Here is a 24362-nt window from a genome sequence, read left to right on the forward strand (position 1 = left end):
AAAGCGTGACGCCCAAGTGTTTATGAGTTGTAACTTCAGATATTTCTGTATTATTCATGAATATTGAGGGGTGCATATGCCTATTAGACTTTCTAGTGAATAATAGCCATTTGGTTTTTGCAGGATTAAATGTAACAAGCCATCTCTCAGCCCACATATGAATTTTGTCTCGGTCATTAGTAAGTTGCTGTGCAGCAGATACGGGGTCTTCGACAATTATATATAAGGTTGTATCATCTGCGAAGAGTCGAATATGTGATTGTATATCACCAACAATGTCGTTAATCTAAATAAGAAAGAGAAGCGGCCCAAGAATTGAGCCTTGAGGAACTCCAGCTGATATTGTAACTGTATCAGACATAGATCCAGAAAGAACATCACGTTGTTTATGTTCACTGAGATAATCACGAAGCCATAACAATAAATTTCCGTTTTTGTACATCAATCCTTTTTATTTGCTCTTAAAACACAATCACATAGCAGTGACAATTTACCATTTCCCAACACTCATTTAATGGTTTACAAAGAGGAGAGAGTTAATGTCGGTCAAATACGGAGGAAAAGCAAATAAGTAGAGATCATTTTTGCACTTACAGAAAATGGTCCGAGCTTCTTGGCCTGTCCTTGCTGTGCCAGCCAAAATAAACTCTTACATATACTAAGACTAAAATATCTGAGTTTAAAATACTCTATAATGATTTATCCATGACATGATTGTACAGGCTGATTATGTTTTCTTCAGATATTAAAAAAATAGTATAAACCTAAGCGCAAGTAAATCAGGAATAATAATAAGCACTCAGAAAAAAACAGCAAAACTTAGAAAAAATTAAAATACATGGATGAGTAAGTAAGCTTGAATGGTTTGTATTATCCATCTGTATCAAGATGCTGTTACCCATACATGGCTACAATTTAACAAACTGACAAAGAGCAGTGGCCAGCTAGTTGATAAGCAGGTTTATGGTTCCAGGGTTTTTTTTATGGTAAAAATCATTGAATATATGGCATTACAAGTAAGCATATAGAATAAAAGGATTTATAATTCTGATGTTTCTTAAACAATACATGTGAAATATATATATATGCATTTAATGATAAATTTAAGAATTTTATGAAATATGTATTAATTTAATCAATTCAAAATTTAATAAATTAATTAAAATAATAAATTTAATAATTTAATAAAATATGTATTTACTTCATAAATTTGCAATTGAGGTATTTTATCAAATCAATCTATAAAAGAAAAATCCGAATGAAATTGGCATTGTCTTGATGTTCCAGAGTTGTCTTTAACCGCACATTATGGACACACATGCATGAACGTTGAATTTTATTAATGTTAATTACAAACTTCATTTGTATGATACTCCTATCAAGCCAATGCAACTTGATCTACCTAAAATTAATGGTAGCACCTGTCGCCAGTGGTTAAGTTAATGCCTTTGAACAATATCAATACTGGTACATAAAAAAATAAATTTGTTACATATAAACTCGTTGTGATCATGACATTCAATACATTTTATTTTTTTTTTTAATACTGATAAAATGCCAAATTTTCATGCAATAAATTGTGTAAATTTGATTTTTATTACATTTTTATCTAACATAATCATAATTAGTATTTCCCAAAGGGCCTTTTCAGGTGCCAGAACAGACATCCCTTCACAAGCAGAGCTAGATTCCCGACATGCTTTAATTAATACTGTGCTTATTTCAGATGTGGTGTCAATTGATTGATTAGCTCAAACCATACCATTTAATATCTGCAAAATTGGTTAACAATATGTATGAAATTGTTGTAATAATTAAAAAAAAAATGTAGATTTAATGAATTTGCCAACTGATCAAGTTTATTTTTTCACCTTTTATTATAATAAAAAAGTTAAGAAAATCCAGTCCAAACCAAAAGTGAGCGTCAGTAGAAGTTCCCACAGACTGGCCATTTGTCTTCAAAATGTCAGCTGTAGATTCAGGTCCTTTAGATTCAGAAGTTTTATTTTCATTTCTAACAGTTCAACTTATTTACTTTTAGGCTTATATTCAGTTTCTCGCAGCAGTCATTGGAAACTTTCCTGTCTTTGACATTAAAAGATTTTGAAATATACATCAAATTGCACCATCAGTGAATATTTACACCTCAACTTCAATTCCTTAAGTGAACAACCTTTTGGCAATTGCGATTATCATCCGATGACAGCAACATCTTCGGATATGCTCTGATCAAATGATCGCATATAAAATATACATGTAAATTGAAAATTGTTTAATTTGAAATTGTTTTCATTGTGTCAGCAGGCCACGAAAAACTTATATCAACATGTTGAAAATTGTTTAATTTGAAATTGTTTTCATTGTGTCAGCAGGCCACGAAAAACTTAAATCAACATATTGAAAATTGTTAATTTATGATTTGTTAAAATATTCTTTATATTTTATGTTAAAAATCAACAATAAAGTTGTTATATTTTCCCGTGTTGTTATGACGTCTTGAAAAATTGTTTTCGGTTAGGGTCAGGTCGTTCTGTTAACAGAATGGGTGAGAAAGAATAACTGAAAGGTTTTCTTTAAAGAAGTTTCTGTATTTTTTTAACAATTCTGTAAATAAATAATGGACTATTAGTGAAAATATGAGTAATGAAATGCTTGATTGATGGCATTATGAGGGAAATGAATGCAATTGGATGGGTAAAAGTATGTGTGGAGTCCAAAAATTCATTCCTTAAATGAAATACTAAACAACAAAAAATGGGAGGGGACACTCCTCCCTGGCCCACCACTTTCATCCCGACATCCCTTATATAATTCCTGGGGAAACACTGATCATAATGTAACATTTCATTGCAAATAATAATTACTTAAATATTTGAGATTGCCATATCAGCTGTCTAATCCATTGCATTTTCATTACAATTCCTAAATCCGAATAAAAAAACCTCTCGTCTGACAACTCCATAACATAACTAGTATAACAACAAACATATACAGATCATTTTTTTAACAACATACATTAAGTTCTAACAATCATTGAATGTCTATGGTTTATTTTCCAAAATAGTAATTGGTAGGCACAAATGGCATTTTTGATACAATTCCTGGTACCAGTTTATTTCTAACATTGAACTTAACATTGGTGCCAGGTTTAAAGAAGGCAGCCTCTACATAACCCATAGCAACGTTGACTTTCAGTGTAGGTGAAGGACATCCACTGGTAACCTTGCCAATGACCTTTGACCCTGACTCATCAAAGATTTCTGCACCTCCTGAAAATATACATTAATATAGGGCATAAATTATATATCATATGAACTTCGAGGAATAATGTTTTTTTACATGACTTTTCCTTTCATTCTTGAAGGGAGGTAAATATAAGTACAGATGGTTGATTAAATCTCATTGCATCAGTGCTTAGTGCTTAGTGCGCTCGACTACGCCGCTTTGACTTAGAATACAATAACGATGCAATAATATCAAGTTTGGTTTCTTTATGTCAAACCTAACTACCGGTAAAATTATTTGATCGAAAGGTGACTTTGATGCTGCCCTCCCACCAGCCCGCCCAAACAATGACGCCAGTCATTCAAATAACTTGATTTCCCATCATGAAAATGTGGTTAAGAATATACAAATATGCCTTTCAAAGGAACTTTAAAAAATAAAAAAAAATTCAAGGGCCATAATTTGTATTTAGGCTTAAAATGGATTTATGTTTCTTGTTGTAAGATGGTCGTAAATAATTTTGAATTTTATAAAGTGCATTGAATTTACGGTATAGAAGTTTTTTTATTAAAATCCCAACTTGCCCTTAACTTTTACTTGCATAAAACTTTAACCTAAGTCAATCAGGGGCCATAACTTGTATTAAGGATATGGAGTTATGTAACCTCATTGGGTGATGGTCCTGAACAATTGTGTGAAGTATTAAGTCAATTGAATGAAGGGTATAGAAGTTATTAAACAACATCCCAACCTGCCCTAAAACTTTAACCTAAGTTCCATAGTCAATCAGGGGCCATAATTTGTATATAAGATAATATGGAGTTATCTAACCTCATTATGTGATGGCTCTGAACATCTGTGTGAAGTATTATGTCAATTGAATGAATGGTATTGGAGTTATAGTGAAAACCCCAACTTGCCCTAAAACTGTAACCTGCCCTAAAACTTTAACCTAAGTCAATCAGGGGCCATAATCTGTGTAAAGAATAATATGGAGTTATCTAACCTCATTATGTGATGGCTCTGAACATCTGTGTGAAGTATTATGTCAATTGAATGAATGGTATTGGAGTTATAGTGAAAACCCCAACTTGCCCTAAAACTGTAACCTGCCCTAAAACTTTAACCTAAGTCAATCAGGGGCCATAATCTGTGTAAAGAATAATATGGAGTTATCTAACCTCATCATGTGATGACCCTGAACAACTGCGTGAAGTATTAAGTCAATTGAATGTAGGGTATTGGACTTATAAGTGAAAATCCCAACTTGCCCTAAAACTTAAACCAGACGCCAACGCCGACGCGAGTAGTATAGCCCACCTATTCTTCAAATACCGGTAGTCGAGCCAAAAAAGGGACTGATGTAAAATAAAACCGCCAAATATCCATTTAGTGATTTTCTTAAGTGAGTTATTTATAAGCTGAGGCAAACACACTAGCTGTGCTTTTACCTGCCAACTTAGTTCTTTTGAAGACCAAAAATGTCTTCAGTCATTTAGAAAAAACAAAAACAACTTGGGCCTCCAGTTTTCCCCACAGCATCATGCAAACGAGACGAGACTTCACAATTATTGTAACTTAATACAGTTTTAACTTACTAGAGGATGGATAGGCAGACTTAGGCCAGGGTGATACTTATATTGTAGAAACTTATCACCTTTGGCACCTGCAATTGTTTAGCTGGTTGAATTACAATTAATGCACTAGTCAATTGTAACCACGGCCCTCCCAGGGACGGGGGTATACCTGGGATAGCCGGGAAAATGGGCCGTGTTTTTACTTCCCAGATGGCCCCGCAGTGCAAATATGCAAAATGTGAAATATAGTAACAGTTACACCCTCACAGATTGTCAGTTTTGACATTTAAAAAAAAACAACACTACACTTAACACATGTAACAATTTTAGTCATCAAACATCAATTTTCCAAACGTAAATGTGAAACACTATGATCTGATCTTTTGTCAGCAGTGATATCTCTCACATTTACGCTAAAAAAGGGCTTATTTCAAGACAAAAAAATTTAAAGAGTTGTCAAAACGGTCAATCTGTAAGGGTGCAGCTTTAAGATTCAAAAGCAGGATCATGATACCAGTAAGAGAGAAGATCTTAGTAAGGAGTAGAATAGGGAGAAACACAACTTCATCTGTTTTAAAAGAAATATATCAAAGTCCTGTTTGAAATCAATCAGGAAATAGCAATATATTATTTATTCAGAAAAGTTACACCTTTGTCTCATTTCCTATCATTGTTGTGTGTTTGTTACAACAATGTAACATCAAGTTAGGACATGGTTATAATATGTTCTGATGAATAATATTATAAAAATGGCAATTGAAAGCTTTAAATATACTTTCAATTTTTTAAAAAGCAAATATTAAGCTGAATAAACAACGACAACATATGCAGATAGCACCCCCACTAACTAGAATTTGAACCCATTTATTTAAAAATTTCAGAAGAAAAAAATATATGTTAAATAATTTCAGGTATTTTTTATGTTTCCAACTGAAAAAGAACTGAAATTCATTGTTTATATTCAAAAATATATTGAGTATTTAAACATATAAAGAAGGAAAACTTCAAAAGTTTCCAAGATCTACACCCCTACTGGTACAGACCCAGGAGAGATCTACAACCCTACTGGTACAGACCCAGGGGAGATCTACACCCCTACTGGTACAGACCCAGGGGAGATCTACAACTCTACTGGTTCAGACCCGGGGAACACCCCTACTGGTACAGACCCAGGGGAGATCTACACCCCTACTGGTACAGACCCAGGGGAGATCTACACCCCTACTGGTACAGACCCAGGGGAGATCTACACCCCTACTGGTACAGACCCAGGGGAGATCTACAACTCTACTGGTTCAGACCCGGGGAACACCCCTACTGGTACAGACCCAGGGGAGATCTACACCCCTACTGGTACAGACCCAGGGGAGATCTACACCCCTACTGGTACAGACCCAGGGGAGATCTACACCCCTACTGGTACAGACCCAGGGGAGATCTACACCCCTACTGGTACAGACCCAGGGGAGATCTACACCCCTACTGGTACAGACCCAGGGGAGATCTACAACTCTACTGGTTCAGACCCGGGGAACACCCCTACTGGTACAGACCCAGGGGAGATCTACACCCCTACTGGTACAGACCCAGGGGAGATCTACACCCCTACTGGTACAGACCCAGGGGAGATCTACACCCCTACTGGTACAGACCCAGGGGAGATCTACAACTCTACTGGTTCAGACCCGGGGAACACCCCTACTGGTACAGACCCAGGGGAGATCTACACCCCTACTGGTACAGACCCAGGGGAGATCTACACCCCTACTGGTACAGACCCAGGGGAGATCTACACCCCTACTGGTACAGACCCAGGGGAGATCTACACCCCTACTGGTACAGACCCAGGGGAGATCTACACCCCTACTGGTACAGACCCAGGGGAGATCTACACCCGTAACGGTACAGACCCAGGGGAGATCTACACCCGTACCGGTACAGACCCAGGGGAGATCTACACCCGTAACGGTACAGACCCAGGGGAGATCTACACCCGTACCGGTACAGACCCAGGGGAGATCTACACCCGTACCGGTACAGACCCAGGGGAGATCTACACCCGTACCGGTACAGACCCAGGGGAGATCTACACCCGTACTGGTACAGACCCAGGGGAGATCTACACCCCTACTGGAACAGACCCAGGGGAGATCTACACCCCTACTGGAACAGACCCAGGGGAGATCTACACCCGTACCGGTACAGACCCAGGGGAGATCTACACCCCTACTGGAACAGACCCAGGGGAGATCTACACCCGTACCGGTACAGACCCAGGGGAGATCTACACCCCTACTGGAACAGACCCAGGGGAGATCTACACCCCTACTGGAACAGACCCAGGGGAGATCTACACCCCTACTGGTACAGACCCAGGGGAGATCTACACCCGCACTGGTACAGACCCAGGGGAGATCTACACCCGCACTGGTACAGACCCAGGGGAGATCTACACCCGCACTGGTACAGACCCAGGGGAGATCTACACCCCTACTGGTACAGACCCAGGGGAGATCTACACCCCTACTGGTACAGACCCAGGGGAGATCTACACCCCTACTGGTACAGACCCAGGGGAGATCTACACCCGTACCGGTACAGACCCAGGGGAGATCTACACCCGTACCGGTACAGACCCAGTACAGACCCAGGGGAGATCTACACCCCTATTGGAACAGACCCAGGGGAGATCTACACCCCTACTGGTACAGACCCAGGGGAGATCTACACCCCTACTGGAACAGACCCAGGGGAGATCTACACCCCTACTGGTACAGACCCAGGGGAGATCTACACCCGCACGGGTACAGACCCAGGGGAGATCTACACCCGCACTGGTACAGACCCAGGGGAGATCTACACCAGCACTGGTACAGACACAGGGGAGATCTACACCCCTACTGGTACAGACCCAGGGGAGATCTACACCCCTACTGGTACAGACCCAGGGGAGATCTACACCCCTACTGGTACAGACCCAGGGGAGATCTACACCCGTACCGGTAAAGACCCAGGGGAGATCTACACCCCTACCGGTAAAGACCCAGGGGAGATCTACACCCCTACTGGTACAGACCCAGGGGAGATCTACACCCGCACTGGTACAGACCCAGGGGAGATCTACACCCGCACTGGTACAGACCCAGGGGAGATCTACACCCGCACTGGTACAGACCCAGGGGAGATCTACACCCGCACTGGTACAGACCCAGGGGAGATCTACACCCGCACTGGTACAGACCCAGGGGAGATCTACACCCGCACTGGTACAGACCCAGGGGAGATCTACAACCCTACTGGTACAGACCCAGGGTAGATCTACAACCCGCACTGGTACAGACCCAGGGGAGATCTACACCCGCACTGGTACAGACCCAGGGGAGATCTACAACCCTACTGGTACAGACCCAGGGTAGATCTACAACCCTACTGGTACAGACCCAGGAGAGATCTACACCCCTACTGGTACAGACCCAGGAGAGATCTACACCCCTACTGGTACAGACCCAGGGGAGATCTACACCCCTACTGGTACAGACCCAGGGGAGATCTACACCCCTACTGGTACAGACCCAGGGGAGATCTACACCCGCACTGGTACAGACCCAGGGGAGATCTACACCCCTACTGGTACAGACCCAGGGGAGATCTACACCCCTACTGGTACAGACCCAGGGGAGATCTACACCCCTTCTGGTACAGACCCAAGTGAGATCTACAACCCTACTGGTTTCAGTAAACCATCCGGAGAGAAACCTTAAAAGCTCTGGTTTTGTTTTAATATATTTCCAATTACCATGCATATAATTATAATAGTATGACACACAATTTGGTAACCTTTGATATATATCTGTTGAACAAAATATGTTTAAACTATGCAAATACAGCACAGAATATTTATTTTGATTGAGTTGATTTTGAGTTGTCAGAGACAGATAAAAAACATTCTGAGTTGTTTGATACAAAATGGCTTTACCAGGAAGTTTTTTTTCATCAATTATAATTACCTTAAAATAGTTAGTTAGTTAGTTAATAGTTAAAATAGGAGTAGTTGCTTGGAAACAGCTATTTGTTGTGGCCTAAGATAAATAAAAATCTAGCTGAAAAAATGATGCACTAATGTAATTACAGATACTAACATATATATATATATATAACACGATAAGCATTATTCTATGCGTTCAACAGAAGATGCTGCATAACTGCTGATGTTCATTTAAAATAAACATCACCATCAGAAAGTAATTTTTCATGTCCCAACTACCAGTATTTGATTTCCTTCTCTTTTTTTCCAAACTGCTCACTCAGACATAAAAACTGATGACATGTTTTCTTTAAAAACAAAGACAAAACAAACAAGTTCTTACTAATAAAGACCAATGAATAGCAATTGAGTACAAAGAACAACCATATATAAAATTAATTATAATGCTATCTGTTAATCAGCAATCATTTTCCTATCTACAATACATCTTGGGACATCTCTACGCATAGGAAATTTCTACAACTTTTAACTTAACACATTGTCACACAATAAGGGCATCATGAATTGATAAGACAACAAGACAATTTGAAACTATGGGAGAACCAAGATGCCAAAGACAGTAAATGATAAGAGTGATTCCATACCAATATTGGAAAGGATATAGCATTACATGTAACAGGAGATATCTGATTTTTTAAATCTACAAGTAGTTCACAATGTATTCTGCCACACGGATGGCTCGTTATCATCTGTGCCGGGGCAGACGGCTGGTCATATTGACCGGTGTAATTTCAATAATTGCCCTGTTTACCATCATGGAATTTCCATACGAAAATTTTTCAAAGGAAAAAAGGTAAGAAGTACAATTTTTTGTTGCTATGGCAATTATTTTTGATTTTGTTTTTTTTAAATGTTCTAAATCTTTATGTTGATAAGCACTAATGCTCATAGGAAAAACTATTCCTTATTGTTTGTTTTATTTCACCTGGTGACCACTAAAAGCTTTATTTAATACAAGTAGCTAGCCATTTCTGAATGATGTATGTCAGGTGCTCATGTGGTGAATTATAATATGATCTTACACAGAAACAAACTATTTCTTTTATTTATATTCCTAAAATAATATAAAATGGTATTTAATTGTAGTTTTCAGAAAAGCGCAATTGTATTTCGGAAATGAGGTCATTTAAATACTTTCCCAGCCCTGCGCATGCTGAAATTTGATTTGAAAATTGATATTTTCACTGTTTGAAAAAGTGAAATATAAACTTAATTTCACTGATAAATCTCTATATTCTAACAGAAAGCTTGTTATAAATAAATTTTATGTGATGAATTCTTTTATCATTTCCAGGCACGACAAAACTGAAGTGATGGAAGCAAGAACTAATAACATTGAAAGCCCTTCGCTGCAACTTGAAATCCAGAGGCCAAACTCAATAAATCCTGAAATAACTTCAACAAAAACTGTTTCACTTACAAGAAAACTGGAGTTTAAAACATCAAATACATTTCAGCCTGAAAATTCTACAAAAATTGGTCAAACAGTTCTAAAAATAGATTCAGTAAGTGAACAGGCTACAACAGTCCCAAAAGGTTCACCAAAATACCTATTTCCAAGAAATGTGCAAAAGGATTGTAATTATACACAAGATTCTCCTGAAATTAAAACACCTTACAAGTTTTTTGTGTATGAGCTTCCAAGTTATTTTAACACAGAAGTAAAACAGTATTTGACTAAAAAACATGCCAGTTGTAATGACTTTGAATTTTGTGGAAGCGGAAAGGAAATTTCAAAAATAAATTCTAGCAAATCGGACACTCCATTAGATTATATACAAAGTGTGAGAGAAACACAGCAGTTTTCACTGGAGCCCCTAATTCATTACAAACTGTTGCTCAGCCCCTACAGGACAATGTTTCCTGAGAAAGCTGATATGTTCTATATTCCTGCCTACACCGGATTAAACTGTCTTACATTTAGAGAGAATGGTAAACAGTTTGTCGACTCCTTGTTTGAACATTTGCGACAAAACAAGACAAAGCATTACCAGAGTGGGAAGCCTCATTTTATGGCTCTTTCAAAAATTGAGCGTGAACAAGGAAGTGCAAATTGTCCTACATTACTTCATCCATATTCAAGAAATATTACGTTTATAGGAATAGAAATGGAAACAAATAAGTACTGGACTGATCGAGTTAAAGGGAGAATAAGTATAGTTGTGCCTTATCCATCATATGTTCATTTCATTCCAAATCCTTCCAGTAAAGTAATGCATGAATTTAAAAACGGTCTTCGCAATTTAAGCTTGAGTGAATTCACACTTGATGCTCCTTCTTTACAAGAACGACCTGTGTTACTATTTTTAGCAGCAGGTACAAGACGAAGCAATGGTTTTCGAGCAAAACTGTTGGATCAGTTTAAAGTGCAGTTAAGACAGGGATATAAAGAAAAACTCCAAGAAGCTGGCAACAAAATTGACAATATGCCAAAACAGGTCATGTTGATAACCCAGGAATGTTTCAAAGACCATTCAAAAACTACCATTCCATGGATGAGACATTCAAAATACTGCCTTCAGCCCCCTGGTGATTCACCGACCAGGAAATCCATCTATGATTCCATTTTGAGTGGATGCATTCCCATACTTTTCAAAGGGAAGACAACTTTGCCCTTTGAAAAATACTTGGATTATACCACTTTCTCCTACATAATTAAAGAAACTGTGATAACACGTAATAACAAGACTGTTATGGAAATAGTTAATGGTATACCAGAACATGTTACAAATGCTTTGCATAAGAATTTACTTAAAGTTGCCAAATGGTTCCAATACAGTTTACCAGGTCCAGATATGGAGGATAGTGACGATGCAGTGACGTTAATTCTACATGAATTAGGAACAAAACATCGATTAAATGGGAACGCACAATAATAGCAAATTAGTTTTCACTTTCTATTAAACAGTAACAATTACAGGAACTTCATGAATACCATCAGTAAATAATTCAGGAATGGCTAGGCCAAGCTGACCAATGGATATTTAATGAGATATCTATTGAAAATTAACTTTGATTAAATTTCATTTAATCAAATACGATACTTGTAGATGTGGAAAAAATATTTTAAAGAATTTAAAGAGTGTTACTTTCTTTATCCTTTCACTGCACCTATTGTATGATTGTCTGTTGAAACAAAATATTTCTAAGTTATAACATATATCTTTTCAGAAATGTAGTTTAATTTGTCAGCTATGAACAAGTTAATTTAGTAGTAATTTGTGATTATAACTGAATAACTTTGTGATAAAAAACCTTGATCTTTAAAAGGATATTTTGTCATACACTCTTTGATAAAAGGGCCACTCATTATATCAGAAAGATAAAAGATAATAATTCATGACTAGAAAACATCACTGGAATTTAAGGTGAATAAAGAAGCAATGTTATCAAACCGATGAAAAATCATAGTTCATTTAAGCTTTACCCAATTCTGTTACATTATGCAACTGAAGAACTATATTGCTATGGAGTTAAAAATGAGAGCAGAATCCCAAACAAGTAGACTGCTTTAAGCTATTGAATATGAATTACACTAAAACAAATTTACAAGTGTAAAAAAACGTATATGAACTTCAACACATGTTTTCTGTAAATCAGTAAACATCTTTCTTTTTTTGCGTTTATTAGACACATATCAAAATGCAAACATCCCTCAATCTATACAGTTGTTCTTTATTTTTAAGATATTTCATGTTCATATTTTGCTCAGCAAGCTGTGACCCACATGAAATAAATAGACACTTCTTGTAAAACTAAAGCTATCAATGAAAATAATTATAATACCAAACAAAAAACCATTGCTTCGACAAGAATGTCCTTGTTAAAGGTATTGAATTCCAGTGTTAAAAGCATCTCATGGAGTCAATGAACAGAACATTTCATTATAAACTACATTAGATGAATTAAAGAACCTTTATAGAATCACACCTACTAATCAATACTTTCACTTTCAGATATTATCCAATTTCATTTAGCGGTGGTTTGATAATGACGAATCCAACTTATAGCATCATTATTCCTCTGGTGTACGTGAATGATATTATCAGGAACATGGCCTTAATAAAACTCTTTGACTAGTTATTGCTGTTTTACAATCAAATGCCCCATTCTCTATTTCCACTTTAAATAAAATCAATGAATTCAAGCCTATTTTTCAAAATTCTGTTTCTATTTTGATTCATGCCATAAAAGCACCTACACACCAAAAGTCATGCATAGTCAGAACAGTATTGCTGATGTTTTTTTTTTTCTGACCTGCCAGAGCATTAAACATCAATGAGGCTTTGGTTTTGTAATTGTTAAAACTTATGGAAGGAGAGGCTTTGAAATGTGTTATAGAAAACTTACTTCCAGGAGCTTCCATGGATCTCAAGGCCCCTGGTCCCAGTAAAATGTTCAGTATTTTAATATTCAAGTGATTTAAAAGATAAAGAGGTCCAACATTTCATTGAATTAGACCCTGACGTTACAGAAGGTGGGGCTACAGGTGAATATCTACCACCCTCGTTTAAAATAAACGACAAATGTGAATCAAACAATAATGTCACTGTTTTCTCTGATTTTACCTGTTTTTTTTAATATTCTAACATAAATGCTGCAGTACCACAGCATAAGTAAAGTGCCATATAAAGGCGACTCCTGCTCCAACGAAAAATAAAATGCTGTTTTCAAATCTCATAAAACATAGAATAACAATGTTTAATAGGGGCTAATGATACAAAAATGGTTAAATAAAAGTTGAAGCAGTCAAATATTACCCCAAAAATATTTTTTTGTCATAAATATTATAAAATAAATATATACAATACATAAATAAAAGTATAATTGCTGTTCATGATATTTTCAGTCAAATATTTTCATTAAAAGTGAATGTTTTTCAAAATAAATTAAAATTAATGTCACATGAAAAATTCTAATGCACCAATATTTACTGCTGGCACTTTTTGAAGTGTTCTTAGAATAACTATGCATGTGGGAAGTTTACAATTAATGAATTTCAACATATTATCCTGGGTTCTTATTTAACATTTTCTTAGAAAAGTATTCCTCAGAGTTTGCATATTAAATAACTTAGCCAAGGAAGTTGCTATACTTAAACATAAGAAAAGTGCCTTCATATTATGAGGCTTTCATATATCTCCAATCAACCTCATCAAAAAGAAATGATTCATGTAAAGAAAGCATCTTAGCTTAATACTTGTACTTCATTTTCATATTCTCATCATTAACATTAAATATTATATATAGCTGAAAATCAAACCACACTAAATCTACATTCCCACATCACTGTTGATATATTTTGTTTGTTTCAATAATGAATTTGGTTTGAAAATATTTTAATAATAATTTTTGTTTTGTAATAATCAAATTCAATTGCAACTGGGCAAGCCAATATTGATCAAAAGCTTTCAATTAAAATCAGAAAACTAGTATTCTGCAACTACTTACAGGAAGCTTCTGTTGTAAGCATAGTGTAAATTCATTTATTATTCATCAAAAAGATTTCTTGATGAAGTTTCTTTGAAATACAGGTATAAGAGGTCGTAATCTAAATGGCATTAATTGCAAAAAGGTAATCAGCTATTCTGATGTGTTCTACAGTAAGATGTAATCTACCTGTATGTTGGTACAGGAAAAGTATAATGAAAAAGTCAGTTTACAACAATACAGAGCATGACCTTGATCTTGGCCGAGAAATGCAAAAGAACTCTGTCTAGCCTTCACAGGATTAGTCAACTGGGATAACTATGCAAATCAACCATGCAGTAAAATGTTGCTTTAAGATCAACATTTTAGATCATAAACCTTTTCTTATTGATATTCCAATAGATATTTCTATTTGTATAAATTATTCATAGCTGCTTAATTTCAGTTACCTAACTATGTGTCAAAACCAGGGAATTTCATTATCTATAAACATGTATGTTTAAAAGTTCATGTATGATTGAAGAGTCCTTGCATTGCGTGCAAGTTGTCCAAGTGAAAGAAACATCTATATAGGTTTTCTAAAACATAATAAATTTCAAGGGAGTTAACTTAGGGAAATTGATCACAAAGTTATGGTAATACAGGTGGGATTTGTATACAACTTACTTGTTTGTTTACGAAGGTAATTTGGAAACACATGAGCATTTTTGTAAATTTATACATATGTCCCTATTTCAAGTGACAATCTTTATATCAAATTCAATCACCAAATTACTCACTCGATCCGGTACCACACAAACTGGAAAAGGGCCAAGTTACTTGTATATACTGTTACAAATGTATACATGTGCTGTCATTTTGTTTTACATGCATTTATTTTGTTTTAATAAAAAATAGTAAAAAAAGTATAATAAATTATTTGCATTAATTTAACAATTATTCAACAAATATGTATAAAGAAGCAAACAAAATACAACATGTTGGTAATGTGTAGGCCACATTGCAATCTTCATGACTTAATATTTAACAGCAGCAATTATTACCAAATGCTGTCATTTTCAAAAATAAGTTAATAAGAAATATCTTTATAGTGATATTTTTATCTGGGTCCCGACGCTTTTGGACTAACATTGTTAAAATGTACATCAGTATTGCTACGGTCAGTTGTAAAGTGCTTTCTCCATGATTGTCTACTGTTTTTAATTGTGTACTCCTGAAGCAGTAGTATTTGACAGGCCCTTATGATTCTTGTACGTAACTTATTATCACATCTTCATATATCGATGCCCAAGTTAAATTCTTCTCCATGCACAATTGTTTCAACGGAGTCAACTACGAACCAATTGGCCACATCCTGATGTTTGGAATGAGCACAAGGGATTTTCATACAAGCCTTATTTGTTGAGACCATTCCAAGGGATTTTGTTTAGAATGTCAAGAGGTTTTGACATGAGTCCATGGGAAATATAATATATGTACAAACACATCACTATCTCACACATAACATATGTCTTGGAAGGCTTTTCAAGGGATTTTGCTCATAAACCTAGGACATATTGCCCTCAATCTGGTGATTATGGGCATGAATCTCAATTTCTGGGGATTTCCTCATCCCCCAGTGGAGGGATATGGCATGTTTGCATTGATTCATCTTTAAATTTCCATTAACCTTTTTCAATATAACATGCTTAAGCATCAAGGGAGGGAACATTGTAACTATACGGTATGTCACAGGGTTATGCTTCTTGTACAACACACAACTTCACATTGCCATAATTATATTGATTCTTAAGTTCATTACATATCATTTAAACCTTTCAAGTTAATTGATTTGCTGAATTTTGGTAACATAACAAAAGGCCATAAATCAAACAATATTTAAGTTTAAGGAAACCTTTTCAGTTAAACATTTGAAGTTAATATCTTGAAGAGTTTTAAAATCATATAAAACAAGAGATGTTTGTCAGACATTGTGCAATTGAATTAAATATACATGGACCAAAATGACAGCTGATTTGTCACTGACATTGGATGCCATGTGTGCAGGCATTGATGAGTTATCACTGGGACAACCTTAAACCAATCAAGGTCACTATGACCTTGACCTTTGGCCCGATGACCCCCAAAAACAATAAGGGTCATCTTCTGGTCAGACCCAACTTCCATAGGTCTTGGCATTGTTGAGTTATCACTTGGACAAGCTTTAAAATTCTTTTATAATTAAAGGTCACTATGAACTTGGCCTTTGACCTGATGAGCCCTAAAAGGGGGTCATCTACTGGTCAGGCCCAACCTTCATGTCAAGTTTGATGACCATATGTCAAGGAATTGTTGAGTAATCAATCGGACAAACTTTGGTCTACCGACAGACATGTGCAAAGCAATATACTTTGAAGGGGGGCATAAAAAGTAGATGGACAGACAAACGGATAGGCAGGGTGATAACATATTTTTCGCAGGACCATCATGAAGTGCAGCAGTAACTAATCATAATTAACATCAGTTAATTACCTCTGACAGGAGGACCAGTGGATGTAAAGCCGACCCTCCGCTGCTTTGGTTTGTCTTTTATCTGCTGTAGTATGATGTCCGACCCTGGGAACCCTCCCTCTGCCTTCCTGCGCTTTCCTGGGAAATCATAATACTTCTATTAGTTGACTTTTGAATCTCATGAGAGTAAGAGGCTAACACAGGCTATCCAGCAATGCCAAACAGAAAAGTAGGAACAAAGAAGGGGCTATTCAGACGAAATGGCAAAGGGGTTCTTATAGCTGATAATTGCCAATCTTTAAAAATAGCAGGTTGTCTGTTTAAATATGAGTGATTAAATGCTTTCCAAAGTCATTTATATTTATTTCAATGCACTACTGTGTTTGATGCATCTGTCTGAGCAAGAAGACAATATCAACAACAGCTGTACAAAAGTGTAAAGTAAAATGCTCTCAATCCTGGGGTCAGGATTACTGCTGAACTGTAGTATCCCTCATAGTAGGAAAAGTTGTTCATTGCAATAATAGATAGGTAAGGATATTTTACATCAATTTTAGAACATTTTTAGATAATGTTCAATCTTTACATTCAATGCTCAATATCTAAGACCACTTTTAGTAAACCTTTAATGAAACTAAGCTATGTACGACATGTAAAAATTGTTGCCACTTTTAGCATCGCAACCTCTTGGGATAATCAGTGCAAAAAAAATGAGTAAAAAAGCACTGACCTATAAATCAGCTATTTTGACTTAAAAGTAGGAATAATAGGTTTTGACAAAAAAATAGAACGCCTTTAAGTAAAGTAGGAAAAGTAAACAAGGTATAAATGCTCAATGCTGGAAAGCCTGTATTAAAGGCACCATACTCTCATCTAAAGGTCATTGGTTTAGATCCCGTTTGGGGCATGGTTTTCCATTCTCTCAAAAAGGACGCCAGCAATAATTTCTACCAAGACTGACATATTCACAAAAGAGTTTCATTTGTTTTGATTTCACCTTTATGCCAATATTCTAAATGCCAAAGAGCATGGTTATCATCATGCAGTTATGAATAGCTTGCCTTGCTGATATGGTAAGTTTAGCACAAAATTCTTTTCAATATCTATTATTTGTTATTTTTCTTAAATACATTGTACTAAGGCCACACCAAATTGATGTTTCAATTCAACAGCAAATTGTAATATGACAAAAAGTATTTCTTATATGTCCTTCGAGACTATAATAGGTATATGAAATGAGAGATTCGTGGGATATATATGTGCTTAAATTACATTCAAAAGGACATATAAAGTATTAATTATTCAGGATAATAATAAATAATAATAAAGAAATTTTGTAATAAGTAAAGAGTTTCGCTGGTGAAAGAAAAAACATGAGCTCCCTCCCTTAAAATTCTTTTTGGCCAAAATCCATATTACAAAACAATAAATTGGTGTGGCTAAGATGAATCTTGCAATTATAGGCAGCATTTGTTGTTGATGTTTTTTTCAAACCATTGTTACACTTTAAAACTACATGATACCTATGGTCCACGCCAAGGTGGCCTCGATGGGAGTTGTGTCTTCATCTATGTCGTTGCCATAAAGGCAGAGCCCGGCCTCCAACCTCAGGCTGTCACGTGCACCAAGCCCTGTAAGTCGGACGTCCACACCAGAGTTGGCATGTAACAGGTGCTCAACTAGCTCCTCAGTACGGTTAACATCCACTGATATCTATATTATAAATCTTATTACAAAGCAGATCTATTCATATATCTAATAAATATGTTCAAATTCATTTCTTTCTATCTGTACACAGTTTATAATAAATTATAATTGTGCTGAAACAACATATTAAGTATAAGGAACTATATTATTCTGTATTGTATATAAATGGCAAAAATTAGGACAGATGACCCTTGTTATGATCAGAGTGGAATTTGACCTTTCTTAATAAAATATAGTGCCCCCACTATCTTAAACATCATGGTCGCCAAACCTAGATGATTGCTTAAGGGCCAAGTACGGTAACTGCTGGGTTTAATTGCTTTTCTAAATATATAGATGTAATTGGACTTTTATATCTTTTAATGCACAAGAGAATCTAATATTTTTATTTTCATGATAAAAGTCAAGCTTTACCTCAACCCCGTCTTCCCCAGTGTAGCCACACCGTGTTACCCTACAACCATCTATCCCATACACTGACGTCTCTCTGTTTGTCATGAATGGTAATTCAGACATGTCAAAGCTCAAGCCAGGCTGCAGGGTTTTTACCATTCCTGGACCTGAATATATTAAGTTTCCTAAAGATTATATTTCTTTATACATTTTATGCTTTTTTAACAGTTTAAAGCCTCCAACATGCAAAACTTTTTATTGAAAGAATAGTCAATTGACTACGGTAAAAAAAAGAGGATTTCTATAACTTAAGATTTTAAGAACTGAGATTTAATGTGCTGAATTTATATCATCTATAGTTCAGTTTAATCAATATGTCTTTCGTTATAGTTTAATAAAAAAAAGATGTAAGCATCTTAGTTTTAACTGAAGTAAAAATAATGCAGTTTGATTAAAACCATGATTAGTACAGTCATGGCGCAATGATCAAATGTAATCAAATAATGGTCACTGGTTGCATGACATTTATGATAATCAATTATGATCATGAATAATGTATTATCAGTTTTTTTTATTTATTTTACTTTAAAAACATAAAAGAAATGTGTATATTATCATTTGTTCAGGCATACTATCATAAAAATTATACTAGTATCCAAGTTGTTGCTATGAATGTACAAAAATATTAACCCAACACTAGTTAAGTATACAGACCTTGTAGAGCAATGAGTCCATTACAAATGACCTCAACCTGCACATCGAGCCCTTTCTTCCTAAGTCGTTCAGCTTGGGTCTGTAAGAAATAAATGAAATAAGTTGAAATTAGCATTCAGATATGTTGTTGTACATTTATACCGTTAACAACAGTTAAGCCCTCTATGAAGACTGCAATATGCTGAACATTTGGGTAAAAGGAATCATCTGTCAACTGTCTGAATTTACTGTCGAAAATGTTTTCATGATGGTCAGGTTAGGCCCCTTATGTTGATACATGTTGTAGCTTATTGAATCACAATTGAGTCCATTTCCTTGGTGGAAACAATTAATGATGTCCATTTTGAAAGGCTATAATAACTCGAGTTCCCCTAGTGGGAAACAATCGCACAACCATCTGAGGGGTATTCTGTACCACTAAACCACTCTTACCCTAACCCTTAAAGCTTCTTGTTAAAAATAATAGTCATTTTTCCCTATACAAACATCGAATCACAATATCAAGGGACAATGAAAATTAAAAGTAAAATGTAAAACATGGAAGCGTAGTTAAAACTATTTTACAACGATTGTGAACAACATAATATCAATCACTCTCATTGGCACGATTTTACTTGAGAGTGTGGTCTTCTGTTGTGGGTGAGACCGGAGAATTTGGAGAAAACCCACTTGTCCCACTTGGTAACCACGAACCAAACTCACATGCACGCAGGGCATGAATCAAACCCAGGTCTCCTTGGTGAGAAGCGTGTAAGCAAGGCACTGCGCTAATCGGACAACACTGCAGTTAAATGCTACCAACCAACATGTGAGGAAGATCTTTATCTGCACAGCCAGCATTGGACACAACATACAAGTATCCCTGCTCCGTCTCATTCACAATCAGGTCATCTATTATCCCACCCTTGTCATTTGTGTATAGTGACAGCGTTCCTTGGTTGCCATTGAGACCAGCTATGTCCCCAACAACCAGACTTTCTATAAACTGTGAAATGACAAGAACTGGCAGATTAGAAAAAACGCACAAAAAAGAGAATGACTTAGATGTATTTTAGCAAGTTAAGTCTATTCATTATTTATATCGAAAATATCATGCCGAATTAGTTCCAGTCTTTTACTTATAAGCAGCAAACATAAAAAATTGAATGCATAATTAGTTGAAGACCAACATAGTGTTTTTCCACAACAAGAATGGTGTAAAAAATAACAGTTCTACCTTTTGTCAGGGCAAGTGCAGATTTTTTAAACAAACCTGTATTTTGTGATTCAGAATAAAATAAAATTTAAATTAATCACAACACTTCACCACAATCTCCGAACAATGCACTTGACATTTTATGATCCATCGTGCCCATAACAAAATAAACTGTTAAGACAGGTAAATTCAAACTCCAAACCTGTACTCTATCCTTCCCAGTGACTTTCGTCTGAAGCATGTGAGATACATCAAAGATGCCAGCATTTGTACGAACATTTTTGTGAGATTCAGAGATTGAGTCCTTGTACTGTACCGGCATATCCCAGCCAGCAAATGGCACCATTTTGCCCCCATTCTTTACATGGAAATCATACAGGCATGTCCTTTTTATCTCCTGAAAAAAAGCTTTTAACATTTGAAATAAAGAAAAATGTATCTAATCTATAAAAAAATTAATTGACTTCAAAAAAGTCAGACATATTACAAATATACATAAGATAACATACAGGGTTCTCAATAAGTTACGGTTGAATCGTCTCAAATAGTACAGTAACTGAACAGCTATTACTTATTCTACTTAAAATTAATTTATTTTTCCATTTGAACCTGCCCAATTGCCATTTTAACCGTCCATTTGGCCGGCAGTCGGTTCTTATTGAGAACACTGAACATATCATTGAATGTATGTGATTTGACATTGATTTGGAAGATTGACACTTTTTTTTAAACACAAACTCTTACCCCACTTGCAAACCGCTTAGGTTGCTGCATACCATGTATTGCCAATCTACGGCCCAACAAGTTCACTATCTGTTGCATGATAAGAGTTATTGTTCAGCAAATTGGTCCACTGCAATAATAACAAAAATAATGAAATGTTTTTCATTGAAACCTTTGACAACTCTTCTTGTAAACTTGTCTATTTCATGCTTTTTGGTACTTTATGAAAGCAATGGTGTCCTGATAAACTGCTGTTTCATACAATGTGTCTGTCAAAATATAATTCCACTGTTGTACTAATTTTAACCTCATTCAAACTTTCACTATGAAACTAAGTGCCAGTAAGGAATAATCAACATATCTTTTATATATTGTACACTTATAAAGGTTGTAAGGGCGACCGCAAGCCGGTTGAACTAGTAATGTATGTAGGAAAAGAAACAAGAAACACTGCGTTGATTAATAATGGGCATTTATTCAAAATGCCATAAAATAAAATCAAAGTCAACAAGAATAGGTTGACAAGTGTTACGTTATGTTTCCCGTAATACAATATCTGGGTGGGTGGGTAAACTGCCAAGAGGCAAAGCCGCCGCCACATAAAGAATTTTATGTGTGCATAAAATACTATATATACGGTTTTGTTATTTTGCCCAATTTTCCAATTACCTATCAATAAATTATTGAGCATGAAATATAAAGACAAAATGTTTGTTTTTTAATTAGATTGTAATATATTTTGCCACATAAGCAAATATTTCACTCATGGCACCATTTGAGAAATGTAACATCTGGAGTTCACTCCATTTAATATATTTCTATCAACAATAATAATTATTATCCTTTATTCTGTTAAGCAACTTAAGGACCCCTTTTTGCCGGAAATGGACGTTTTTCTTGAATAACTCAAGATATACTGAATATTTTCTAAAGTAGTATTTTTGAGTGAATTATTTTCCATTTTGTTCAGCAGTTAAAATGAATAATCCCCTGCGCGAAAAAAATAGCGCAAACTGGTGCAATTTAAATACTCCTGACTAATTGCTTATTTTCAAATTTTAGCAGTTTTCCAATCTTGAAGCATCATTTGAGGACAAACAATTTGTTACATTTGTATGAAAAACAATCATTATGGGATTGCTAAACAGGGATTAACAGGGTGGGCTAAAAATTGGAACAGGCAATATGTGGTCACAAGCTAGTATGCTTTTACTATAATTTACAATAAGAATATTTATCAATTTATGTGTCAGCACTTTATATATAAGCATTAAACGTTAAACATGTTGTGAATGTTAATATTTAATTATAATATTACATTGTGTATACTACATGTAGCTTGAAAACAAATAACCTCAACTTTTTTTCGTATACATGATGAATTTAAGACTAAATTTGTGAAGTGAACTAGTTTTGTGTTAAAAAAAATTGTCAATGATCCGTGTGCTCTAGCCTTTACCTGTCAGAAATGTTTGATTCTGACCTTGTTACAGTTGTTGGCAATATTGAAGTTGAGCTTAAGACCAGTTACTGTAGAGAATTTGCAACATCATGCGATTTATCAATTGTCACATTCTTGCAAGCCATTTATTGGATAGTTCATACAATATACTTTAATAAACAACAGTATGTAATCACAAGAAATAATTTTATACACAAATATCACCTAGAAATGTTGATTTCCAAAACACTGAATTTGTGTGTATTCGGTTAAACCGGTTCAGGTGAATCAAGTGTACAATAAAACAAACATGGCGATTACGATTGACGAACCAACATTTCTCGAAAACTTTTTGTATTATGGTCTGTTCTTAGGGGCTATATTTCAAATGGCATGCATTGCAGCTGTGATATTTATACCACAGTCTGAAAATGAAGAGGTTTGCATTTTTTTTCACTTGTTAGTCTTCAATTATCTGAATTTGTTTTGTAAACATTAAATTTGAGCATTTAATCGATTAATTAACTATCTCTCTAAATACCCAAGCAGCTATTTATTTTATGTGAGTGAATAAGAATCTTGGTGAGGTTAGTTGGTTAATGCTAAGTGCTAGTGTTAGGGCGGTTGTGGGGTTGAGCCCCACACTGGTGCACATTTCCTGCGAGGTTGACTTTATTTATACTGGCTAAGGTCACAAAATTTTCCGAACACTTTTTGAGGTTTTTCACAATTATCTTGGAGAGTTTTTGTTGGAGTAAGTTAAAATTTTGTATGAAACATCTTTGGTTAAGCGACAACCTCTGTCACAGTACAGATTCATGATCTCATCAATTTTATGTCGAAAATCTTTCATTTAATAGACAGTAAATCACCCTTAAATTTTTGCTATGGAGGGCATAAATACCGAACACTAATGAAAAGCGCAAATACATGGTCATACAATTATAATTAATAAGTATGCTTTATTAAATAAACATTTAGCTGCAAAGTAATTTATTTTTTCCGATGTTTTTTCAAAACATGCAATTCAAATGTAAAGCGTGATTTCTATTTATAAATATTTTGAATGTAGGTCAACATAACTGCAAAACCTAGAGATGCGCGTGCGCCCTCTGACGTCATTCCCCGGTGGGCTTCATTTTGATCTTTAAGCGGATAAACATTGAATGGCATTTTTTTAGAAAAATACTCAACAAACTAACATTACTGCAAAACCTTGAGATGCGAGTGCGCCTTCTAACGTCATTACCCCATGTGCTACATTTTGAACTTTAAGCATATAAATATTGAATGGCATTTTTTTTAGAAATTACTCAACAAAACAGATGAAACTTCGCAGTTGTGACCAAAGCAGGCCTTTTTATTTATCTAGATCATCTAATAATCCATCATGGTAAACAAACACGTGTTTTAGCTGGTGTT

General features: G+C 35.5%; 2 protein-coding genes across 2 annotated transcripts; one reads left to right on the forward strand and one right to left on the reverse strand.

Moving 5' to 3' along the window:
* Positions 1-3033: 3033 nt before the first annotated feature.
* Positions 3034-23224, reverse strand: LOC128217253 (aminomethyltransferase, mitochondrial-like). Its single transcript, XM_052924265.1, has 9 exons — positions 23166-23224; positions 21521-21629; positions 20979-21173; positions 20384-20566; positions 19582-19660; positions 18889-19034; positions 18291-18480; positions 16789-16905; positions 3034-3269 (listed from the first exon to the last, which is right to left on the reverse strand). Exons 2-9 carry the CDS (start codon positions 21596-21598, stop codon positions 3049-3051), a joined length of 1209 nt encoding a protein of 402 aa, XP_052780225.1. The 5' UTR covers positions 21599-21629; positions 23166-23224; the 3' UTR covers positions 3034-3048.
* On the forward strand, positions 9353-11917 carry LOC128217252 (uncharacterized). The gene is made up of 2 exons (XM_052924264.1): positions 9353-9640; positions 10142-11917. Exons 1-2 carry the CDS (start codon positions 9504-9506, stop codon positions 11721-11723), a joined length of 1719 nt encoding a protein of 572 aa, XP_052780224.1. The 5' UTR covers positions 9353-9503; the 3' UTR covers positions 11724-11917.
* Positions 23225-24362: the final 1138 nt, after the last annotated feature.

This window comes from Mya arenaria, chromosome 14 (genome assembly GCF_026914265.1).
Source record: "Mya arenaria isolate MELC-2E11 chromosome 14, ASM2691426v1".
Classification (NCBI taxonomy): domain Eukaryota; kingdom Metazoa; phylum Mollusca; class Bivalvia; order Myida; family Myidae; genus Mya; species Mya arenaria.

Bases quoted from the DNA above. Each gene is read 5' to 3' on its own strand.
- LOC128217252 (XM_052924264.1), top strand. From the start codon at position 9,504: ATGTATTCTGCCACACGGATGGCTCGTTATCATCTGTGCCGGGGCAGA. The intron at 9,641-10,141 runs GTAAGAAGTACA...TATCATTTCCAG, and splicing joins AATTTTTCAAAGGAAAAAAG to GCACGACAAAACTGAAGTGA.
- LOC128217253 (XM_052924265.1), bottom strand. From the start codon at position 21,598: ATGCAACAGATAGTGAACTTGTTGGGCCGTAGATTGGCAATACATGGT. The intron at 21,174-21,520 runs GTAAGAGTTTGT...GCTTTTTTTCAG, and splicing joins CTAAGCGGTTTGCAAGTGGG to GAGATAAAAAGGACATGCCT. The intron at 3,270-16,788 runs GTAATTAACTGA...GTATATTTTCAG, and splicing joins CACTGGTCCTCCTGTCAGAG to GAGGTGCAGAAATCTTTGAT.